The sequence below is a fragment of the Cygnus olor genome, chromosome 1 (genome assembly GCF_009769625.2).
Source record: "Cygnus olor isolate bCygOlo1 chromosome 1, bCygOlo1.pri.v2, whole genome shotgun sequence".
Taxonomy (NCBI): Eukaryota; Metazoa; Chordata; class Aves; order Anseriformes; family Anatidae; genus Cygnus; species Cygnus olor.
Window position 1 is genome coordinate 153,030,793 of NC_049169.1, and position 20,239 is coordinate 153,051,031.

Genomic DNA, 20,239 nt, shown 5'->3' on the forward strand with positions numbered 1-20,239 from the left:
TACCATTTAATTCACTTTTATTGCTTCCAGTGAGTGTCCTCATGCCCTGTGTCTGAACAGCAATTTACTCAGTTTGTAAAATTTAAATTTACGGTGGTCACTTACCATAGCTTGCAATACGCACATGAATGTTCTCATATCCTATCTGTGCATTATGTGCTGAATGACAACTTTTATTCAAAAAGGAATTCAGGAAATAAAATATTACAGGCATTAATAAAACTTTCTGAAGAATGACAAATAGTCCCATAACCCTTTACTGAATTCAAAATGAAGTGATCTTCAAACATCTTATTATTGTAGTCAAAAAACAAGTACTGTAAAATAACATGTAAGCTAGAGAAATTAGACCAGTAAATGAAGAAAATACAATTTTTCTTGACAGGTAGTAAATCTAGTTGTGGTGGTTGCTGGAGCTTCTTTTCCTAGTCATTAAGTCTGACAACATGTCTAACAATGATTTACAAGAAAAAAACACCTACTTCATTTTAAAAATAAATTTAGGTGATATCCAGTAATAAGTAGAAACTAAAGTTATTTTGAAAAGGATAACCAGAACAGAAACCACCAATTGATTTGAAGGCTTGGGAACAGTTCACATCATTCATTAACACTGCTTTCAACCACCAGTCACGCAGAGCCAGTTTCTCCTTTCTGACACTACTTGCAGGGACGACCTTCGTGAGTCTGTCCACCAGGTGGCTTTGATCCTCTTTCAGACACGTACAAACCCAACAAGTAGGGTTCCTTCACACAGAAAACCATCAGTGCTGCAGTAGAAAATTAGTGGCTACATTTAAGTCATTATTTGAAGCCCTCAAAGCTTCCAGAGCATCTCCCCTGGAAAATCCCATTTCCATAAGTCGTGCGACCTGTAAAAGAAATAACATAAAACCACTGAAAAAACAGAGTTTTGTTCATACTGCGTGTGCATTAGCTATGTAACAGTGTCAAGGATCACTTTTTTCCACTAATCAGTCTGTTCAAAGGCTTACATTCCTAAAGAATAAGCAAGCACAGATACGCAACACCACAAAGACACATCTGGAACAGCATGCTTGAAGATATTGTCAGAGAAAGAGATGACTGCTTTATGACAGTTTATTAAAAAACTACCTTTTGCTGAAAATGTATTTTCCTAGCTGGTCTAGTTTTGAGAGAGGAGTGAAATAGAAAGGAAGCTTTGTTGCCTGGCTGGCATTTCTTGTATTTTGCATTTTGGTACCATACATGACAACTGCAATCTGATCTCAGGGCTCACTGCTCTGCAGATGAACAGGCCCTCGAGAACCCAACGCTGACCAAAATGTGGAATTTTCCAGCAGATGGGAAAACCTGTCTGTACATACTTTGCTGTACTTTCCTTGAAAAAAAACCTACTTCTCCAAAGGTCATAAAAAACAGTGCATAAAAACCAACAACACGTTCACTCTAGGTGGTTTTTACAATAAACCTGAAAGCTACCCCTAAAGCAGAGGCAATGCAATACTTAAATTGGTTTGGTAAAATTCATGGAAGGATTCTAAATATTTTCAAAACAGCGCAAGTCAGTGACATCTGATGGAAGTATTACCTGGAAACGCACATATTAAGAGAGTGATTTGGGTAATCAGTAACCAGTTGATCATCCTTCTCTACAATACCATGAACGGACACCTAACATTTTCTCACAGTGTTGTAACGGACACCCTAATTATTATATGTGAAAAAAATGTGCATATTATCAGATTTAATCTAGGGTTATATTTCAATTTAAACTGCATTAAAAATCTACAATTCTCCATTAGGTATAACTGAAAGTGACAATGTAACTAATTCACTTTTATATTTAGTCACCCACAGAGGGGAAAAAAAGGCCGGGGGTGCAGCGTGCGGAACTAACCACGGCCGCTGGCAGCACGAAGCATTCTCCCTCCTGCCCTGTTATCGCACTGGCCTGCGAGCAGACACCACAGCTCCCGAAAGTGGAAGCTGTGGGCTGTGAGCTGCTCCTCCGCGGGCGGGCTTGCACGGAGGGAGCGGGAGCGTGGCCGAGGCCCTTCGTGTCTCGGGAGGAGTCTTCCTGGGGCACACCAGCAACGTGCACCCAGCACTTCAAATGCCATTTAGAGGAAAGGTGCAGCTGAAGGTAACCTTCCCTTCCCCTAAGACACCCCCAGAACATTCAGTATTTTTAATCTCTTCTGCTTTGGTGGCTTGTTGAGAAATAGTTGCTAGGAAATGTTTGAAAACTGTTACCTTGGCTGTCAGAATATCAAACATGGTGCCCGTTTTGTGCATTTCCCCCTTCTCCCCTTTAATACCCAGCGTCAGTTTCTCACCTTCTTGTAGAGAGAGAAACAAGCTGTTACTTTCGACTTCTCTGCAATATCAAACTGGATTTCAGAACCGCTACCTTTCTAACGTGTCCTATTTCAGATTTTTCACCTAAGGCAATGGTCTTTATGAGAAAGAGGCCAAGCGATGGAAATAAAAGCTAACCACAGAAATACATTTCAGAAAGAAAAAAAAAATGGTAGTGGCCATGAATTCTAACTTTAACTTTCAATAAGTGGTGGATGGAGTTGCAATGTTCCCATTTACAGAAATATCCAGCGAGCACGACGAGGAATAAATTTTAACAACAAAAAGCTGTTTTTGTCTGAGTATATTTTAATCACAGGAACTGAATCCAGCTCCAGGAAGCTGAGCTGTATACTGGTAACGGTAATTTAAGGTACTAAAAAACCCACAAGACAAGCAGAGATTTTTTGTACCAAAAGTGTTGCTAACGCTTGCAAATTTGAATCTGAGGAACAGATACAAACCTTGCACTTCCGCCACTCTGAGACAATTAATTTAGGTTGTTATTAGAGCAGTCCTGACAAATCAAAGGTGCCTGGATTTCTTTTTGCCTTGCAGGACACAGCGTTTCGAATGACAGCAGCCAGGTGACCTCTCTAACTTTGATGCATTAGAAAATGCAAGTGTATATTGAAGTGCTTTCATAAATCTGAGCCTGGGTCAGTTTTTGGGTCAGAAGCCAGCACAAGTTAGACTAATAACTACGTCATGAGTTCAAGCCCAACAATAACATTTTATATATACAGAATCTGTCAATCAAAAAAAAAATCAGCAGGAAAATTTTTTGGTCCACTTGATTCCTGGCACTGGCTTTCATGCTGGCCAAAACTAAGTTTTGGCTGGTCTCAGAAGGTGTTCTTTGGTGTTTTTTTTCCTTTCCTTTTTTTTTTTTTTTTGTGTTGGCTGGTTCTTTCCCCCCCCCCCCCCCCCCCTCTTCTGATGTAGTCACCAATGAAGTTAACTTTGAACATAATCTAACATTGAATCAAAACTAGAATTAGATCATTGTAACGATTTCTCTTTGGAACAATGTCATTCTAAATTAACTGGAAATAACAGCATGGCACTAGCAAGTGTTGATCTCCTTAAAATGGGAAAAAGGGAAAGAAAAACTCACTCTTGAAACCTATTCTTGTTCAAGAACAGCAGAGATGTTAGACTATAAAAAGGCCAACGTTGTTAACCGCAGATGGGCTAAAAACTAGAGAACTTGATCACACACAACAAATCCTGAACAGAGAAACAAGCCTAATATTCAGTTCTTCAATTTCCTAGTAAATCATCCTCTCTTCTGAGAAAACAAAACCAAGCCAATCCAAACCACGCACCAAACCAAACCTATTGACAAAAGTCTAAATCTACACTAGGCAGAACACACACAGAACTCTGTGGAGTAAGTGAAATCTGTCAACCATATTGTGTACGGAAACATCAAAGTTTTACACCAAGCGTGTGCTGCAGTCCACAGGTGGCATAACCTTTTTTATTTCCAAACAGCTACATGATTGAATTGGAAAATTAAGCTGGAGACCTCAGTGAAGGAAAAGCTGTATGCCTACAGGGAAAATGGTGAAATCTATTTGTTGTTCATTCTTCCTTTTTTTTTGGAATATGTATTTTGTCAGATTTGAATACTTCCCACTAGTGAAACTGTCTAATCTTTAGATACAAAAGATGGAAAGTTGCACATAAAAGCAGAAATTCCAAAGTTGATTTGCAACTCTAGTTTGAAAGGTAATGACAAGTCCCTGTATTGCGACTGTTACCTTATATTCTAGTTTGTGCTGCTGTAGACGGTGATTAAGAAATTGTGTCAACAGACATTAAAAAATCAGAGGTGATCCCTGACCGATTTTTAATAAAATAATAATAATACAAAAAATTTACCTGCTCTTCAGAAACCTCGGTAGGTGGAGGTGTGTCTTGATCAGATGGACGATGATCTTGATAATTCGCATTCTGTCTATGACGTAAAGGAGGAAACAGTCTATTCCAGTTAATCATCCCACCCTGAAACCAGACACTGCCATCAGTCTCTTTGCAAAGAAGTAGATACTTTTAAACAAAAAGATCATACGCCTCATGTAATTCAAAAGGCAAACATTTGCATAAAATGCTTATTTCAAACAACAAGGGCTGCTGTAGTCTTTTGTGAAGTCAACACTGGGCTGGTTACTGCTTTACTATCTACTGGAAGTAGTCACTGTAAACTCAGGAAGAGTGCTAATAAAAGGAGGAAAGGATTGTCTGATTTCTTGCTAATAATTCATGTTTCACATCCATCGTGAACAATTTGGTTTACTAGAGCAATGGGTTTCTGAGGCCAAAGACCCTGCTCTCTTTGCCAAGAGGGATTTGCCTGGCAAGAGATGCAACAGAGGGTCCTGCGAGTGCTTTGCATGGAGAAAGGAGTGAAAGAAAGAAGTAGGGGGAAAGCAAAAATGCATTTCATCGCATCCACAAAACCACATCAGGAAACTCAGATCACATGCTGCTGATCACAAGCCCAACTCGCAGGCTACCTGTGATCGACTTTCCATGCCAGTGATCACTTCTGTGACATCAATACTACTGTTAGAGACTCTCAGTCTTCCCTAACTTCAGTGTATCAAACACCACTGCAGAATTTGGCTGTATTCCAGCGTCAAAACATTTTGTAACTACACGGTAATAACATAAACGCACAGCAGTAACGTAAGTAGGGCGTAAATCACAGAACCGAAACTTTCTTTTAGCAGCCAAGCTTAAAGCCCTGTAATGGTCAGATGTTTAGAACACGAAGTACAAGCCTTATCAATGTCCAGGAATATTCCATCTTCACTCTGTGAGCTTAAACAAACATCTTTGAAGGCATTTCCTCTCACACCAGAACCTGCGAGTAGGGAAGAGCATCAAACCCCATCTCTCTCTGTTCTCTACGATGCAGCTGGTGTTGTCCTTTCCCTCCTCACCGGCTCCCTCTGTTACTATGGAGAAGATCCCCCTCCCTTTCTGTATATATAGGACATGGACTTCCTTCCTCTAGTTGCTCTATTTTAGTTCTGTACTGTCGTTTCTCAGAAGACCTTCCTCTTAAAAGAGTTTTTTTCTTTTCTTCTCTCAGCGAGGGCTCTTCCTGCCTTTATGTATTCCTAGAGCACTAAATGCTCTCTGCTCGATCAGATCATCATCATCAGCAGCAGCAAAGCCTGATCCCAGACAAAAAAAAAATATCATATTTAGGGTTCCTGCCCTTTCCTTTGCTTTCTTCCGTTCTCTCCCAAGGAGACCCAGCCAGCCCAGACACCACAGGGGGCAGTGCAATAGCACACTTGAAAAAGCATCTGGGGACTCGTTAGATTTGACCCACTCGCTTGTAAAATGTTCCAGTCCCTTATGTTACAGCACTTTTTTCCCTGTGAAGATGTGCGATAGCTAGGAGTCATAACCAGTCTTCAGTCCATAGTTTCCACTACCAGTGATTTGGAGATTAAAAAAATGATTACCCATCTACATTTGTACTTTGTATAACGTGTAACACATTTGCTTAAAAGTCACGAGGTTTTATCTTGAAGGATTTCACGCCTCGCGTTAGCCGAACAGCCACAGTAAAAAGGAGAATTATTTTGTAGTTTAAACCCAGAGAGGGATCTCAGACCTACTACTGACACTGATGCACTACTTCTCCGTGGTATTGGAAAATCACATGTCCTGTACTTCCCCATCTATAATTTCCCCTAGCTCAGAATTCTGTTGAGTTTTAATTCATTAATTTTGAATTTCTGGAAGCCTACTAAGCTCTACAGTTAAGCAAGAACAATGAACTTAGGCTGCTTTGCCTGTGTTTCTTCTTTTGAAAGACCAGAGGGGGAGAAAATAATGTGTCCAAGGGTGATTCAAGCAAAATTGCTGAATTGAAAAATGCCAGCAGGACCATGGCACATTTTTTTGTAGCACCAGAATTCACAGAGAATAATGCATATGAAATGCAAAATCTACAGTAAATGCATTAATTTATTAGTATGCTGGTGTATCTGAAGACTGAAATAAATGTGCCTTTCCAGCTGTGCTCTCAGCTTCACTACTGAGCTGCCTGTTCCAGTGAGGTTTTGCATCCGCCCTGTCCCGAGCTGCTGACATGTAACAAAGAGACCTGTCTGCCTCTTTATCCTAAACTTACATTTTAAATTAGTGTGCACAAAATGCACTACCTGCAGTACAAAACCCAGATTCCCTAATAAGGTAACTACTTAGTTTTGAAGGTTTATAATGGAAAACTTGATAAACTGCAGATATGGACTGACGCATTAAGAACGGTTCCACGCAAAGCCTGCTAACCCTTTCCCGGAGATAACAAACAGACTAGACAGATAGATCGACATGGCTGTGAAAACATCCTTTCCAGTTGTCCTCAGAATATTTCAAATACCTTTGGAAATTGTGACAAACATAACCCACCAGCTCTTACCTATATTAACGACCCAAGAATATCCAAAATACAAGTACTGAAGGCTGAAAATCTTAATGCTTTGTGATCACTGATGTTCAGGATTAATTCCAACTTACTCTGGATGGTCTGCTTCTCAACTGTGTATTCCCAGAGCACATCTAAGCCATGTGCATTAAGATTCTTGATCCTTAACTGCAGGGAAATTGTTTCCCCTCATAGGCTTACCTCTAAATACATGATGGGCTTGTACAATGTAAAAGAGCAGAGATTCAGGGAACTGCAGCAGGAGTTGGTACCATAGCCGACAGTAAAGTTAAGAAAACATTAGGAAGCACTGCTATTGTCTCAGATCCATAGAAAGTAGAGATCAAGGCTATGGATTTCCAGAGTGCGTGGTGATTTTCAGATAACCTTAACTATCACAACAGAAATACAGTAAGATCTGTGATTTTAATTTGACCCAAAGCGAGCATCAAAAAAATGTTTTAAATTAACTAGAACTCTCAAATTCCAGTTAAAAATGTGCAGAGATTTCCAGACCAATACTCTACCTTGCCTTACAGAAATTATTCTTCAGACCTCCCCTTCACAATTTTATGATAAATTCTGGAGTTTTTGACCACGCTAAGACACTTATTCTGAGAAACGTCAGGAAGATTTCACATGAAGATAACCAATCTGATGAATTTATTTAAGCAATGCTTCTAAAACACCTGAGAGTCCCTACTGGAGATCAGCAAACATGTATGCACTTTACACTAGACTTGAAAAAAGCCTCTAAAGCTACATCAGCAGTGAATCCTGGCATCAGTACCACACTGCACAGATGACCTCACACGCATCTCCTCAGCCCCAACAGGCACCCTGTCTCAGGTAAGAGAGCTATCTGGAGCGGTCCACCACTGAGGCAGGAAAGGAGCTAATAATTAAGCAGTGAGGGTGATCAAGGACCCAGGATGTAAGCTCCTTTCCTGGGCTCTGTGACAAGTGTCTGTCAGTCTAATCCATTTAATGAAAGCCAGGCAGTTCTGTGATTCTGGTTTGTCTGTTTACTATGAAAAGAATTAAGTTTAATACTAAATAGCTGAGTGTTTAGTATTTAGCCCAGGTGACAACATGCAAGCAGAGTAGCCAAGCAAGAAGAGCAGAGCAGGCCCAGTGACAGCAGCCATGGTCAGCCAGAAGTCAGGCCTGCCAGGCAAACCTGCAGCAATGAGGCAGGTCTACAATCCAGCCTAAAAGTCAAACCAGTGGGGTCAGGACCTGGCGGGGAGATGCATGGCTTGGCACGGGTGTACCCACATAGAAGCTCAGCAAAGACCAAGGGGAAGGACCTGACTTCAAAAGCAACTCCCAGTCGAGGTGGGCGAGGCCCCAACAAGGCTTCTCACAGACGCTTCTAACCACAGCTCTTTCTCACAAGTCTGCTCCAAGGTTAAGAGCCGTACCATGTCAGAGCTGGCCCTCAGCACAGGCAGATGCAACCCCCTGGGGAGCCTGTCGGTGCACTCGGGGTCAGGATGTGATGATACACCAGCTCCTTCCCCCATGCAGTGCTCTGGGCAGACAGGAACCACTCAGCACGCTACCACACAAAGGTAAGGTTTCTTGTGGTCTGCTTTCTTAGTCCGAATCTTCTATGTCCAATTTTGTCAATGCTGTAAGATTCACTATAGCAGAAGGATATATATATATTTTTTGCATATTTAATTTTTCCTTTGTGTCATTTGTTCTGCAGGATGAGAGGCTCGAGGAGGCCTCTTCTCTTCTCACGGCGTTAAAACAGCACCAAGCTTACTGCCATCAAGACGCAGAAGGTTCCCATCAGCTTGCGTATGCTGCAGTCCCTGCAGTGGGATGCTATGAAGAATTTCTAGTCTCATTGTCAATCATCAAACTCAGTTTCGCGACATTAATCAGAAACGGCATTTCAGAAGTCCTGACTTCTGCTTCTCTACTAGAGAGAGACAACCACTGAAAAAATCACTCTACGAACCATCATTCATACAAATATTTTGTACAAGTTGGAGACTGGGCCCTTATTTCTGCCTGCAACAAAATCTTCCTTGCGTCATCAGGAAAAACTCTTGACAAAAAGACTGCTCCATTAATTAGCTGAAGAGAAGGTTGTTGGCCACACTTAAGGACAATCCTATAAGCCTTTCCCACACCCTTCCTCCTAAGGTTGTATTTTTTTAACTGAAGAAAATTGCAGCTTCTTTTGATGTTAGCAGTACGAAGAATGAGTGAATTGGTTGATGGCAAATTCTTTGTTACTGTCTGACTGGAGACAAACGTACCAAGGAGACAATTTTATCGATCTCTTGATAAATCCCTACTAGAAGGAGATGAGGAAAACATTGATGATGTTGGAACTTCTGTTACAGGAAAATGACAAATCAGTCATTAGCTTCAGATGACCAAAGAATGAGATTTAGGAAAGGATTAGATTAAGGGAATGCAAAAATGGCAGCTCACCCCCCCAGAAAATATTGTAAGGAAATACCACACTGATGAATTATTCTTGGATAGCTGCCACTGCTTTACGTACTGACGTTATGCCTTGTTAGGTCACATCCTTGATTTTTTTTTAGTGATGCCTAGGACAATGCTGTTTACAAGAAACGAGGATACTCCTTTCCTTGTAAAGGAAGATATATTCATACCAGTCTAAGAACTAGCAAATGTCTTTGATTGTACAGCTTGCTGAAATCCGAGTTGCACCATTTTTTTCACGTGATCTCCTTACTCTCTTAGAAAAGGCAGCTCTCCCCGTTTCCCATATACGTACCTGCCATGACATACTCTGTAAAATACTTCTTAGCCAAAACTTGACAAATAAAAACGTATTATGGACAACTAACAAGCATCCACTGAAGTAGCTACCACATGTGTCTATTCCAATTAGATTTATTTCACCAGAATTGAAAGAAAATGCTTTATAAAAGTCCTCTTGAAAGTGATGCATGTGGTTAAGATATTTTGATAATGTTATCTCATGTATATGGTTAATGCCAACTCGCCATCTGTTTGCACAAACAGGAAACACCTCCTGATATCTGTCCTGTTCACCTTTTCTTAACACAACAACCACAGCGAAAGAAAAAAAAAAAAAAAGGAAATTGCTTTGCATTTCATCTTTTAAAGTAACATTTTTAGAGTTTGCTACTCTGCATAGGCGCCATTACTTGGTACTTGGTATAAATGTTGTCTTCTTACATACAAAATTTCATTTAAAAAAATATACATAATGTACCGAAAACGAAAAACTCTCATTTGCTTTTCAGATATATTTTTTGTTACAATTATTGACTCCAATGTATGCGTACCAATAAAATAAAGAAAGAAAAGGTGTGGTTGTGAATGACACGCTGAGATCTGCTGCCTCAGTATCTGAACATTGTGTAAGAAAGATTGGTGGCAAAGGTGACATTTCCAGTGGGCTTTGTCTAGCCCATCTCTTTTTCTGAGGTCAACACTCTTCTGGAGGATTATTTCATCTGTAACTTCTTTTTTTTTAAAGCTTTAATAACTTCCCTTTTAGAAAGGCAGTGGAAGTGTAACCATATTAGTGTTGTGAGCATCACCCATAACGATGGGATGAATTTTTCACCGAGGAAAGTAGTCCAGCAGTTTCTAAACATATTTCACTTTTCTCTGGAAATTTATGCTGCAGACAAGTCTCTTAAGCCAAGAGGCTCTGTCTCCAACTCTTATTTGCTGCATCCTGAACTTTGATGTCTGCATTCTCCCAGAGGAGCTCGTGTGTCACAGAAGTTCACAAATCCACATGTGGGCTTTTCTGAAGCCTGATCAGCTATTTCCTTTGAAATCTAGGAGGAACACCTCAATCTGGCTCCTGAAGCCGCCTGAGAAACAATGACAGGGACTTCAGCACAGACATGATGTGCTGAAGTCGTAGTAGCAGAAGCCAGAAACGCCAAGTGGCAGGCACATCTGCACCTTGGTAGGCAAGGTGGGAACGGCTGCTTCTGCTGCTGCGTTCAAGGGAGGCGTAGAGAGTTTTGAACGCTTCCTAGTGTGCTCAAGCACGCACAGGCACTTGGCCTTGTAGACTGCTTGCCCTACACAACAGGAAGGGGCGCCGTTATATGACTCAGACACACGTACTGGCTGGCAGTAGAAGCTACGGAGGTGCTCCCAAACCCGCCGGTTAGCTCAGAACACTGAAAGGGGCCAAGACTGCTCTGGATTCAGCCTGTTACAGTGAGGTTAAATACCTATTCTGCACCAAACTGAGCATCACCGTAGCATTTACTTTTCAGTACTGCTGTGATGCAGCAGGTCAGCTGCAAAGTGATGGATCACTGTGGCAAGAAGAAAGAAAGATATTACATATCCACCACAGACTGAAAGCTGGCGTTTTTGAGAACTGATGTTACTCGTTCATCCAACATTAGGGAAGTATTGAGCTGGATTCTCAGACTTTGTCTGCAGGAATAAATGGGAATTTAGATCTTTTCTAGGCAGGAGAGAGAAGGCTTCAGCCACATTTTCAAAGCACTTCCATTTGCAGACTTTCTGGCTTCACTCTTGCTTGCTCGTGTCAGCTGCTCTTTGTACAAACTGGTCACGGCTACACCGTGTCAGTCATAATCACCACCCAAATTTTACAGGGATGGGATGATTTGCAGCTGCTCTTATGTTGAGCATTCGATACTTGCTGAGTGAGATCACCAGGGTGTGGGGATCCAGTGTGCCAAACAAATGCTGAAGGTAGGTCCACCAGTACGAATACCAAGTCTGTACTTAAGGAAACAACCTGTTACTCCATTTTAGACACTTCAGACGAAGCAGAAACAGTTCTAATCCTTCCTATAAGGCCCTCTGGATGCTAACTGGTGACATGTGAAGCATGATGATTAGATAGAAAATCTCTCATACACTTCCTGTGCACGAGCCTTTTCAAACATGAATAAGTAGAGGTCAAAACAAAAGTGAGAAATCAGAGTTTCAAAATTGTTTTGATTTGAGAAGCTAACAAACACCGGGCACAAAGAAAACTCAAAACCAAATTCTCCAATATACTTAGCATAAACAAATACTAGAGTACATAACGGGCCAGTCTGTGATTATGCAGGGAAAAAAAAAAAAAAAAAGATTATCATCCCTTTTTGGGGAGCAAAGACTGAGGTTCTGTCTTAGGCTGCAAATAGGAAGGGCTTCCACTTGTTGACATCCCAACACCAACATTCAAGGTGGCACACTGGCAATACTGCTTGGCAAAACCTACGCATACTGTGCCTCTTAGGCTTCAACAAACAGTCGGTAACACGGGCCTACAGTTTCTACATGCTGTTATCAGAGTTCCAATCAGAAAACCTGAACACTGATAAGGGTCACGTACTAGCTGAATGACATGCTTCTTGTCTATTACATGATATGAAAAATGACACTAGGAAGAAGAAATGGTTTCCAAACAAGACTCTCTCAGTGCAGAGGAAGGATAACAGAAAAAGCTTTAGAATCTCAGCCCCAAAACTGGACACCTTATGGTCCATGTTTGAAGACACAGATAAAAGGACAGTAATGACTAAAAAGAAACTTGACTTCTGTGAACAGGCATAGATCAGACAGCAGAGAATTAAATGCTCTTGAAATGCTTGGGGAGATTTGAATGCCAGGAGCTTTTTTAAGGGGGGACTGCCTCAAATAAATTGTCAAGAGCACGAGTATAGAACACATAGGAGAAGAAACATAATCTATTGCTCAAAAATTACTTCCTTTGAAATAAGACATTACTTTTCTTTAGGAAGTTGTCCAACCATTGCTTCTGTAGGGAAATTGATTACAAATATTATAACAAATTTAGCCAGTATCTAAAGGCTACAGCTCAAATGACCAGTCAGAGAGAAAGAGAATTGTATAATTCCAGTCCAAGAAAGAAAATGATAGTTCAGTGTGTGAGCAGGGGTGCTACTGAGGACTAGGAGTCACAGACAGTTAGCCTTGTGACTGTGACAACTGATTGTTAATGATGCATATTCAGCTTATTCTAGTAGAACTGTAGTTGCTGATTTCCATGAAAAAGACAGAAGAATAAAGTGGGTCTGTAGAAGAAATAGTCATAAACTCGTTACCTGGATAAGCACCCAGGAAATTCAACATTTTTAATGATCTCACATCTAGAATCCACAAACAAGTTACCCATAAATAAAAAAAAGGATATTTAGAAATACCCAAATAGTAGTGGGATATCAACTGCTGCAACAATGTTACTCAATAATGAGTTAAATGCTCAGTTAAATTTAGCCACAATGATTATTGCTGCAGCATATATGCTTCATTCATGGGCTGGAATAAACCCATAAATCACCTACTAGTTAAGAAAATTATTTAAAACACGATGTCAACTCCGTAGACACATATCTCTGGGATCTGAACTCAAGTAACATTTTTATCCTATGGGTACCCCACCTATAGTTGTCTTTTAAGTTTATGACAACATTGTAAAAGACAGTTTCTATTGCACTATGTCACAAAATCCCAGAGTAGTCATAGGTAACATACATTAGTTGGAATGAAAACCTAATTAGAGAAAAAGACTTTGCATACCACTGGGCTGAAAATCTCACCCATTTATTCAGGTGAACTGGTCTGGCAGATTCTTTCCTGAGAGTGATACATACATCTGTGGGCCAGTATGAGCAAGCTCTTTCCATCCAAAGTTTCAGCTGTGAGAGTGAGAATTTACAGAGACTTACCTGGCAGTGTGCAAAGGTCACAGAATGTCTCAAGAGGTCTCTTGAAACATTTTGGTATTCAAACTTCTGAAGTTATTTGAGAAGACTTCGCCAAAATGCTATCTCTCAGCACCAGCGTGAAAACTAAAGAATAGGGTCAGATCTGGTTCTTACATTTCTCTGAGAAGGCAGAAACGGACTGTCTGTGAGCATATTTACTGAGGGATTGTTTTTAACATTCTGAATAAGGACAACATCCTTAGGAGCAATTCTTGTCCTAGGAGTCTTTGCTCCATCAAATTCTGTTTTCCAAGGATGGAAGTTTACCACTTAAAATAACCAAAAGGTAAATCAGCAATACAGCCTCACAGTCCTTAGTTCACAAAATAAGAAAGTCGCACGTTTCTCAGGATATGAGACGCCCCGTAACAATAAAGACACTCAATGCATCTCCCCACAGATCATCTCTCCAGTGTCCCAGGAGGAAGACATCTAGAGAACGAACAATTAGGGGAAGCCACATTGTTACAGAAGAAGTCTGGTCTTTCAAGCAGAAGAATCTCACATAGAGATGCCATGTGATATGAATCAAAGGGCTCTCTGGTCTCACTGGAAAGTAGCAGCAGTTGGAACTAAGAAACAAAAAGGAGGAAAAAGAACAAAAAAAGCTTAAAAGTGGAGGAAGGGGCAGAAAAGATTTTCATATATGGCTGTAGGCTTACCACACAGCCTGGAGCACCCTGGGGAACCTCTTTTTTTGAGCCAAGAAAGTTAAGAGAAACCAAGAAGCAGGCAACACTGTGTGTTTAACATGCTCAGCATGAACGAAGGAACAAATGTCCTATGGATACAGAAAGCATTTTTTCAAGGTGAAGGGACTAGGGTTCATTCCTCCCACCCTCCCCACACACAGAACGGGCACAGGGGTGAGCACTCAAAGAAGTGGCACTTAATTGCCAGCAGAAGGTGCTGAGCACTTTGCATCCCATACACCTGTCTTTAGCACCAACAGTGCTGCCAGGAACACCTAGGCACGGACTCCTCCCTCAACTATTTGCAGCCTGGTTATCTGCCAGCCTCCCTCCGAGTTTCTCAGTGGGAAGTGAAAGTCAAGTTGGCTCCCTGCTAGCACACTGGTGCACAGATGCAGCAATTTCTTCCCCTTTCCCACCAGGCCTTTCATCTGGGTTACAGAAAGATAAACTTCAGAAAAATGCTGGGAAATGAAACAGATTAAGAAATAGAAAAGTCGGGAGAATTACAGGATTGTCTGACGTTTGCTTGTATCTTGTGAAGCAGTTCTAACATACAAAACTACGTAAACACCTAATACCTGCTGTTTATTACATTATAGTTCAAATGCTTATTACAGCATTGGAAGGATAAAATAGTGCCAAAGACTTTGACTACATCCTGTCCTGAGCGAGGGAAAGGCGAGTGGCATCTACCCCTTCAAGATGCACTGCAAATGATGACCGATGGGTACGACATGATGGGTGAGAACTTCCTCCACAGCAAAGAAGAGTGTTGCAAAGGGGCAAACACAAAGTATGGGAAACGATGGAGATAAAGGGGAAGAGATGAAAATTTGGGAGGAACATAACATAGGAGGAAATGAAAATGTGAAAATGATAGGAAGGAAAGAAAGATATCAGGTTTACAGGAAAAAAAGAAAAACAAGAGGATAAATTATTTAAACGAGAAAAGAGAACTGACATAAGAGTGGGAAAGAAAGAATTAAGAAACTAAAGTTTAAAAAGGAGTAACAAAATAGCAAGCTGGTATTTTTCGAGGGTATCAATACACATGGCACACGTTTCATTTCACTGCCTCAAAAGGTGGATGGAGGTAATGTTCAGTAATTCTCCATTTGTGACACATTCATCATTTCTCAGGATTATCCGTGGAAAGAAAAAAAGAACAGAAAGTTTTCAATATGCTCAAGCCCATCTGGTTAAGGACTGTATCCATAGCAACTAGAAAGCAAGAGAAAAATCAGTCATCGTGTAACCACACTCCCCTGAGAAACTAGCAACGTAAGATAAATTTTCAGTTTCTAACAACACATTCAGACACAGTACCGCTGCACATTTCTGGGCTAAACAAAATGAGGGACATCAAGTAATGAAGCCAGTGGTTTATGTTCAGGTTCTGCCACTCACTCAACCTGCTCCTCAAAGTTAAGAGTGCCTGGCAGCCCAGCAGTCACACACACATCTCTGCTTCAGACTCCTCCAGACCAGTACTTTTCTGCAAGAGAAAGACTAGGGAAGGTAAAGCTCAAAGAATTTGAGCTCTAAGAATTTGTTTTTTTTTTTTCCCCGGTAGAAAACACCCAAAGTAAATTCTGGCTTGGATAAAAGAGCTCAGAGAACAGTAGAAGAAAAAGAATTATTTACATTTTAATATCTTAGAGCTACAGTAAAAACAACTTATGAGAAAGTTTCTTTTTCCCATTGTTTTCTCTGCCTTTTTTTTTTTTTTAAGCTTTTCCTCTTTTTGTCTTGACTTGTCAGGCTCACGTTCTTCAGAACTTCTTCTAAAGACTTGAAGAGTAAGCTTAGGACAAAAAGTGTCTAAGAAAGGGCCCTCTTTAAGACCAGAAGAGAGTTTGCCCCATTCTGCAGGTCAATGGAGCACTGCTAAAACCACACATCACGTTCTTGTGTTCTTCCACATGCTATTGATATTCAAGGAAACTGATTTATTTCTTCTCAAACCAGTAAATTGAAAAAGTAAAGGAAAGGGAAGAATGTGCAGTGCCTTCCCAAATGGCAGGTAGACAAAACAGTTGCATGATGGTGTGCAGTGGAAAGTTTAAGTCCCTTTCTTTTGCCAAACAACATGGAAAGCAAGAGAGAGAATGTTAATTTAGCTCACCTATGCCATATTACCTACAGACAGTATATTGAGATGCCAAAATATGCACAACATTGTCCTAAAATATAATCCAAAGCTGCATTTGATAACCTGACCGGTATACTTTACAGCTTTCATTATTTAACTCCCAAAGAAACTGATCTGCATACTTTACCAGCCTCACTCCCATGGGTAAAATTATCCTTTAAATCTCATCTGTACTGTGAACTGTTCAACTCCACTGCCTTCAAATTATACCTTTCCAAGCCTTTAAAGACAAAAAAATGCGCACAAGTACAACTATCTGGAAAATTATTCTCAAGTTTTCAACTGTTTTCGATTTTTTAAATATTATTTTGAGATTGAAGTTAACCCGTTTTTCATTTTTTACCCCTACATCTCAACAGTTGTGAATGACACTTTTAATGATTTAGTTGATATCCAGTAAATTCTATGAGTCATAAGCCTGGTGAAAGCTTTCTTAACACATTTTTTCTGAAGAAACTTTCTGAAGTGTTCACACATTGAATCCATCGCTTTCTGCTCACTAGTTTCACTGTCTAGCGCTATTGGAAAACTGAACGCTATGCTAAAGTTAAAGGGCAATTAAGAAGGTAACTTGAAAGAGTTTCAGCAGATTGTTAAGTTGAAGCAAGTCACTGCTGTTTAAAAAAAATTCGTTTATTTTATTTAAACCCCTCCACCTTTTTAAAAAACTCTGAAGTCAAGTATGAAAAGACATTTTGCTACCTTCGCTGTTCATAACCCAAGGAAAGGAGACGACGAGAAGAAAATGTTATCAACTCAAAAAACATTTACCATTCTGATCTTATCTACTACTTTTTTGCAATTAAATTGTATTACAAAGATTGTCTTTAACAACTGGTAATTTCTTCCTCTTCTTATTTGAAGAAACTTATCCGCCGTCGTCACAGCAGCTTGTGGCCCAAAAGACACTTTCAATGCGTTTTCTAATACAACAGCGATATTCAAGAATTGAATAATTTCTAGCTCAGTTCTTCTGTTAAAACTGATTAATTTTCTAGTGTGAACAGAGAGAAGTAGATTAGAATCTTTCCACCCGAGGAACAATTTGACCAGATTTACGTGTTAAGAAATTATAGAAAACAGAATTCCAGGGACTGGAAACAAAGATTCATACTCTAGTTGTTGGCCAAAGATAAAGCTTTATGCCGTCACGCTTCTATTCCGTCAGTACTAATCATAAGATGGCTGTATCTACTGGCACTGCATTACCACAAACATAATGAGGACTTTTGTATCAGTACAGAGCTGCATTTCGGGCAGAGGAAACTCAGTTAAGACCTCAAACTGTTAGGCTGTAACAAAATTAGGAGCAATGTATGCTCACACAGAGCAATGCAAGGCCCATGTTGTCTGCTAGGTTTGCTAAGAGTAGTACTGTAAACTTCTAAGGTATAGGAAAAAGTGAACTGAGCCACTCTCAGTGCTGTTTTGCTGCCCTACAACACAAAGTACGTGAACATCTGCATTTGTTGCCTTGACTAAAACAGAAAATAAAAAGGCTCTGCTATTCTATTAAGTAAGGAAACAAAACAAGAGCATTAACTGCAGCGAAGAGAAAGTCCCTGTGGTTGACCTCTGTAAAATAGCTAGAGAATTGAATTTCTGAACTTTCTTACAGAAGCAGGCTTTATTCCAAGTACACTTGCAGTTAAAGAAGTTATGCAGACAATTTTCAATCCCTCTGAACAGGATGCTAACAATACAAACACTCAGAACAGTCAGAAGTGTTATGATTTCCTAACTTTCAACAATGGCTCTTCCTAAAGACCACGGAGAAGCAAGCACTTTACCATTCAGCATCATTTTTCATTTCAGCATCACAGAATGCCAGAGGTACTGATATCCTTACAGGACTGTCTGACATTTGCTAACATCTTGTGAAGCAGTTTTAACATACAGAACTATGTAAACACTTAAATGACCATTAGCAGTACGACAGTGTATGAAAGACCAATTGAGAAGAATATATCAAAAAGGAATCAAAAATAGAAGACCTGAAAATTAATGTTTCCCATTATGTTAACTTAAGATAATCCTTACAGAGTGTATGTATGTCAATACCTGCTGCTGCCTTTGCCGCCTCATTTGGGCAACCTGAGACATCATGATCTGACGATCCAGTAGCTCCATTCTCTGCTGCCTCTGGATGTCAACTGTTGCTCCCATTCCCACTCGAACCTCATTCGTTGGTTCCGCAGATGAGAAGATTGGTTCAAGAGTCCAGGAAAATAGCTTTGCTACCCAGCTGGGTACACAAAGTATTCGATGAACTTTTAATATACTGCTATTGTAGCAAATCCCAGAAATCTAAAAGAAAAAATGAAAAATAAAGCCTTTAAATACAGCAAGTTTACTTTGAATTTAGCTGCAGAGATAGCAGATGGTCTTTCTATTTTTTAAAGAACATTTTATTGTTTTCACCCAGAGCCCTCAGTCAAGAATCAAGAACAGGGGATTCCTTTACCTCCAACTTCCTCACCACTACAGACTATTACCTTTTAAAATCTGTGCATTGCATTGCCTGTGACTCAGAAAGTTGTTTGGGGTTTTTTGTTTGTTTCAGAATTGGAACCATAACTAAGCGACCATTTCTCAACCAGATTAAGAAATTCAAATAAAATTTTGGTTTCTAGTAAAGGCACTGGTCAGGATATGCCGCATGCTGACCTGACTAGATTAAGGTTGCCCTTGAGGATGCTGAAGCATTGCAAACGTTCCTTAGCAAAAACCATCCCCCCTTATGGCTTCTGCTTCCACCCTCAAGTCTCACCTTCTAACAAAGACAAAAGCAAAACAGCTGAATTAAAGTTAAATCTAAGAGTATACACAGACATTCCAACCTAACTGCTAGGAGAAAAAAAAAAAGAACAGTTAACTAGAAAATGACATTGAAGAAAGACAGTCTTTGTGGTGCTCTTCTCCTGCCTGTAAGAAAAAAAACCACATTCCCTGTGTTCATACTTATGCACGCCTTGGGACTTGATTTCATTCCCGATTCAGACAGAGCAAAAGAAATCCATGTGCCCCAGGATGATCTACAGTCATCACTCAAGCACCATTTTTAATCCCATCATGAAGCTCCTGAGCTCAAAGTGGTACAGCATAAAGGCCAAACTTCTTGTGCAAACAGTCTTTCTGCTTTATGCTACGTTTCACTATTTGTGACTATTTATCAGCTGCTATGCCACAAAAATTATGCTGTGACAGCAGAGTGAAATGAACAGGAAGAGATATGAACCTCCCAAAATACATATATGAGACAGACCCAATTAATGCAATTACTTGAAAAGCAATGTAGAACCCCTAAATCTGGGTTATTTATTTTTTTTGGAGGATATGTACTTTTATCTCACTGATATTTGTATAAACATACAGAAGCATTTCATTGCTGTGTATACAAATGGAGATGGTTTAGGAAAAGGTAATTTTCTCTGAGAGGGGGTTATTTTTCAGATTATTTACAAGGTTATTGTTAATTATCCACTGAGATGATAACTTTTAGAGCAATACATTAGAGTTCTGCTTTGGGAAACACTCACTTTCTTCTTATTCTATCATCTTTTATGACTGGTCTTGGGGTTGTATATAGCACCAAAACCAGGCTACAGTTCTAAAATGAGAAAGAACAAGCATAGGCTATCCTTAACCCCTTAACTTCTTGTGTAGAAGGAGGTAAATGGGATGGGATAAGAGGAAGGCCACCATCTCTGGCATCTAAGTGAAGGTTGCCTTTAACAAAAATATTCTGTATTTGAAGAAATGTCCTGACAGGACTTCAGGAATGACAGGGCACTGGAACATAAGCTTCTTGGTGACCTCAGAATTTCTTTCCTCAGCTCTAGTGAAAATGTTCCAG

The 20,239-nt window shown here is 40.1% G+C and overlaps 1 protein-coding gene across 2 annotated transcripts in view; it reads right to left on the reverse strand.

Moving 5' to 3' along the window:
- UBAC2 (UBA domain containing 2) overlaps positions 1-20,239 on the reverse strand; it is a 103,908-nt gene continuing 83,669 nt past the window's right edge. Inside the window, exons 7-9 of one of the 2 annotated variants that reach the window (XM_040538151.1) lie at positions 18,445-18,690; positions 4,231-4,353; positions 1-872 (exon numbers count right to left, since the gene is read on the reverse strand). In XM_040538151.1, coding sequence (XP_040394085.1) covers positions 765-872; positions 4,231-4,353; positions 18,445-18,690 — 477 coding nt within the window. In that variant the 3' untranslated portion in view covers positions 1-764. Of the gene's footprint in view, positions 873-4,230; positions 4,354-5,486; positions 5,532-18,444; positions 18,691-20,239 lie in introns of those variants that run through there. The other variant, XM_040538159.1, reaches the window with a different exon arrangement.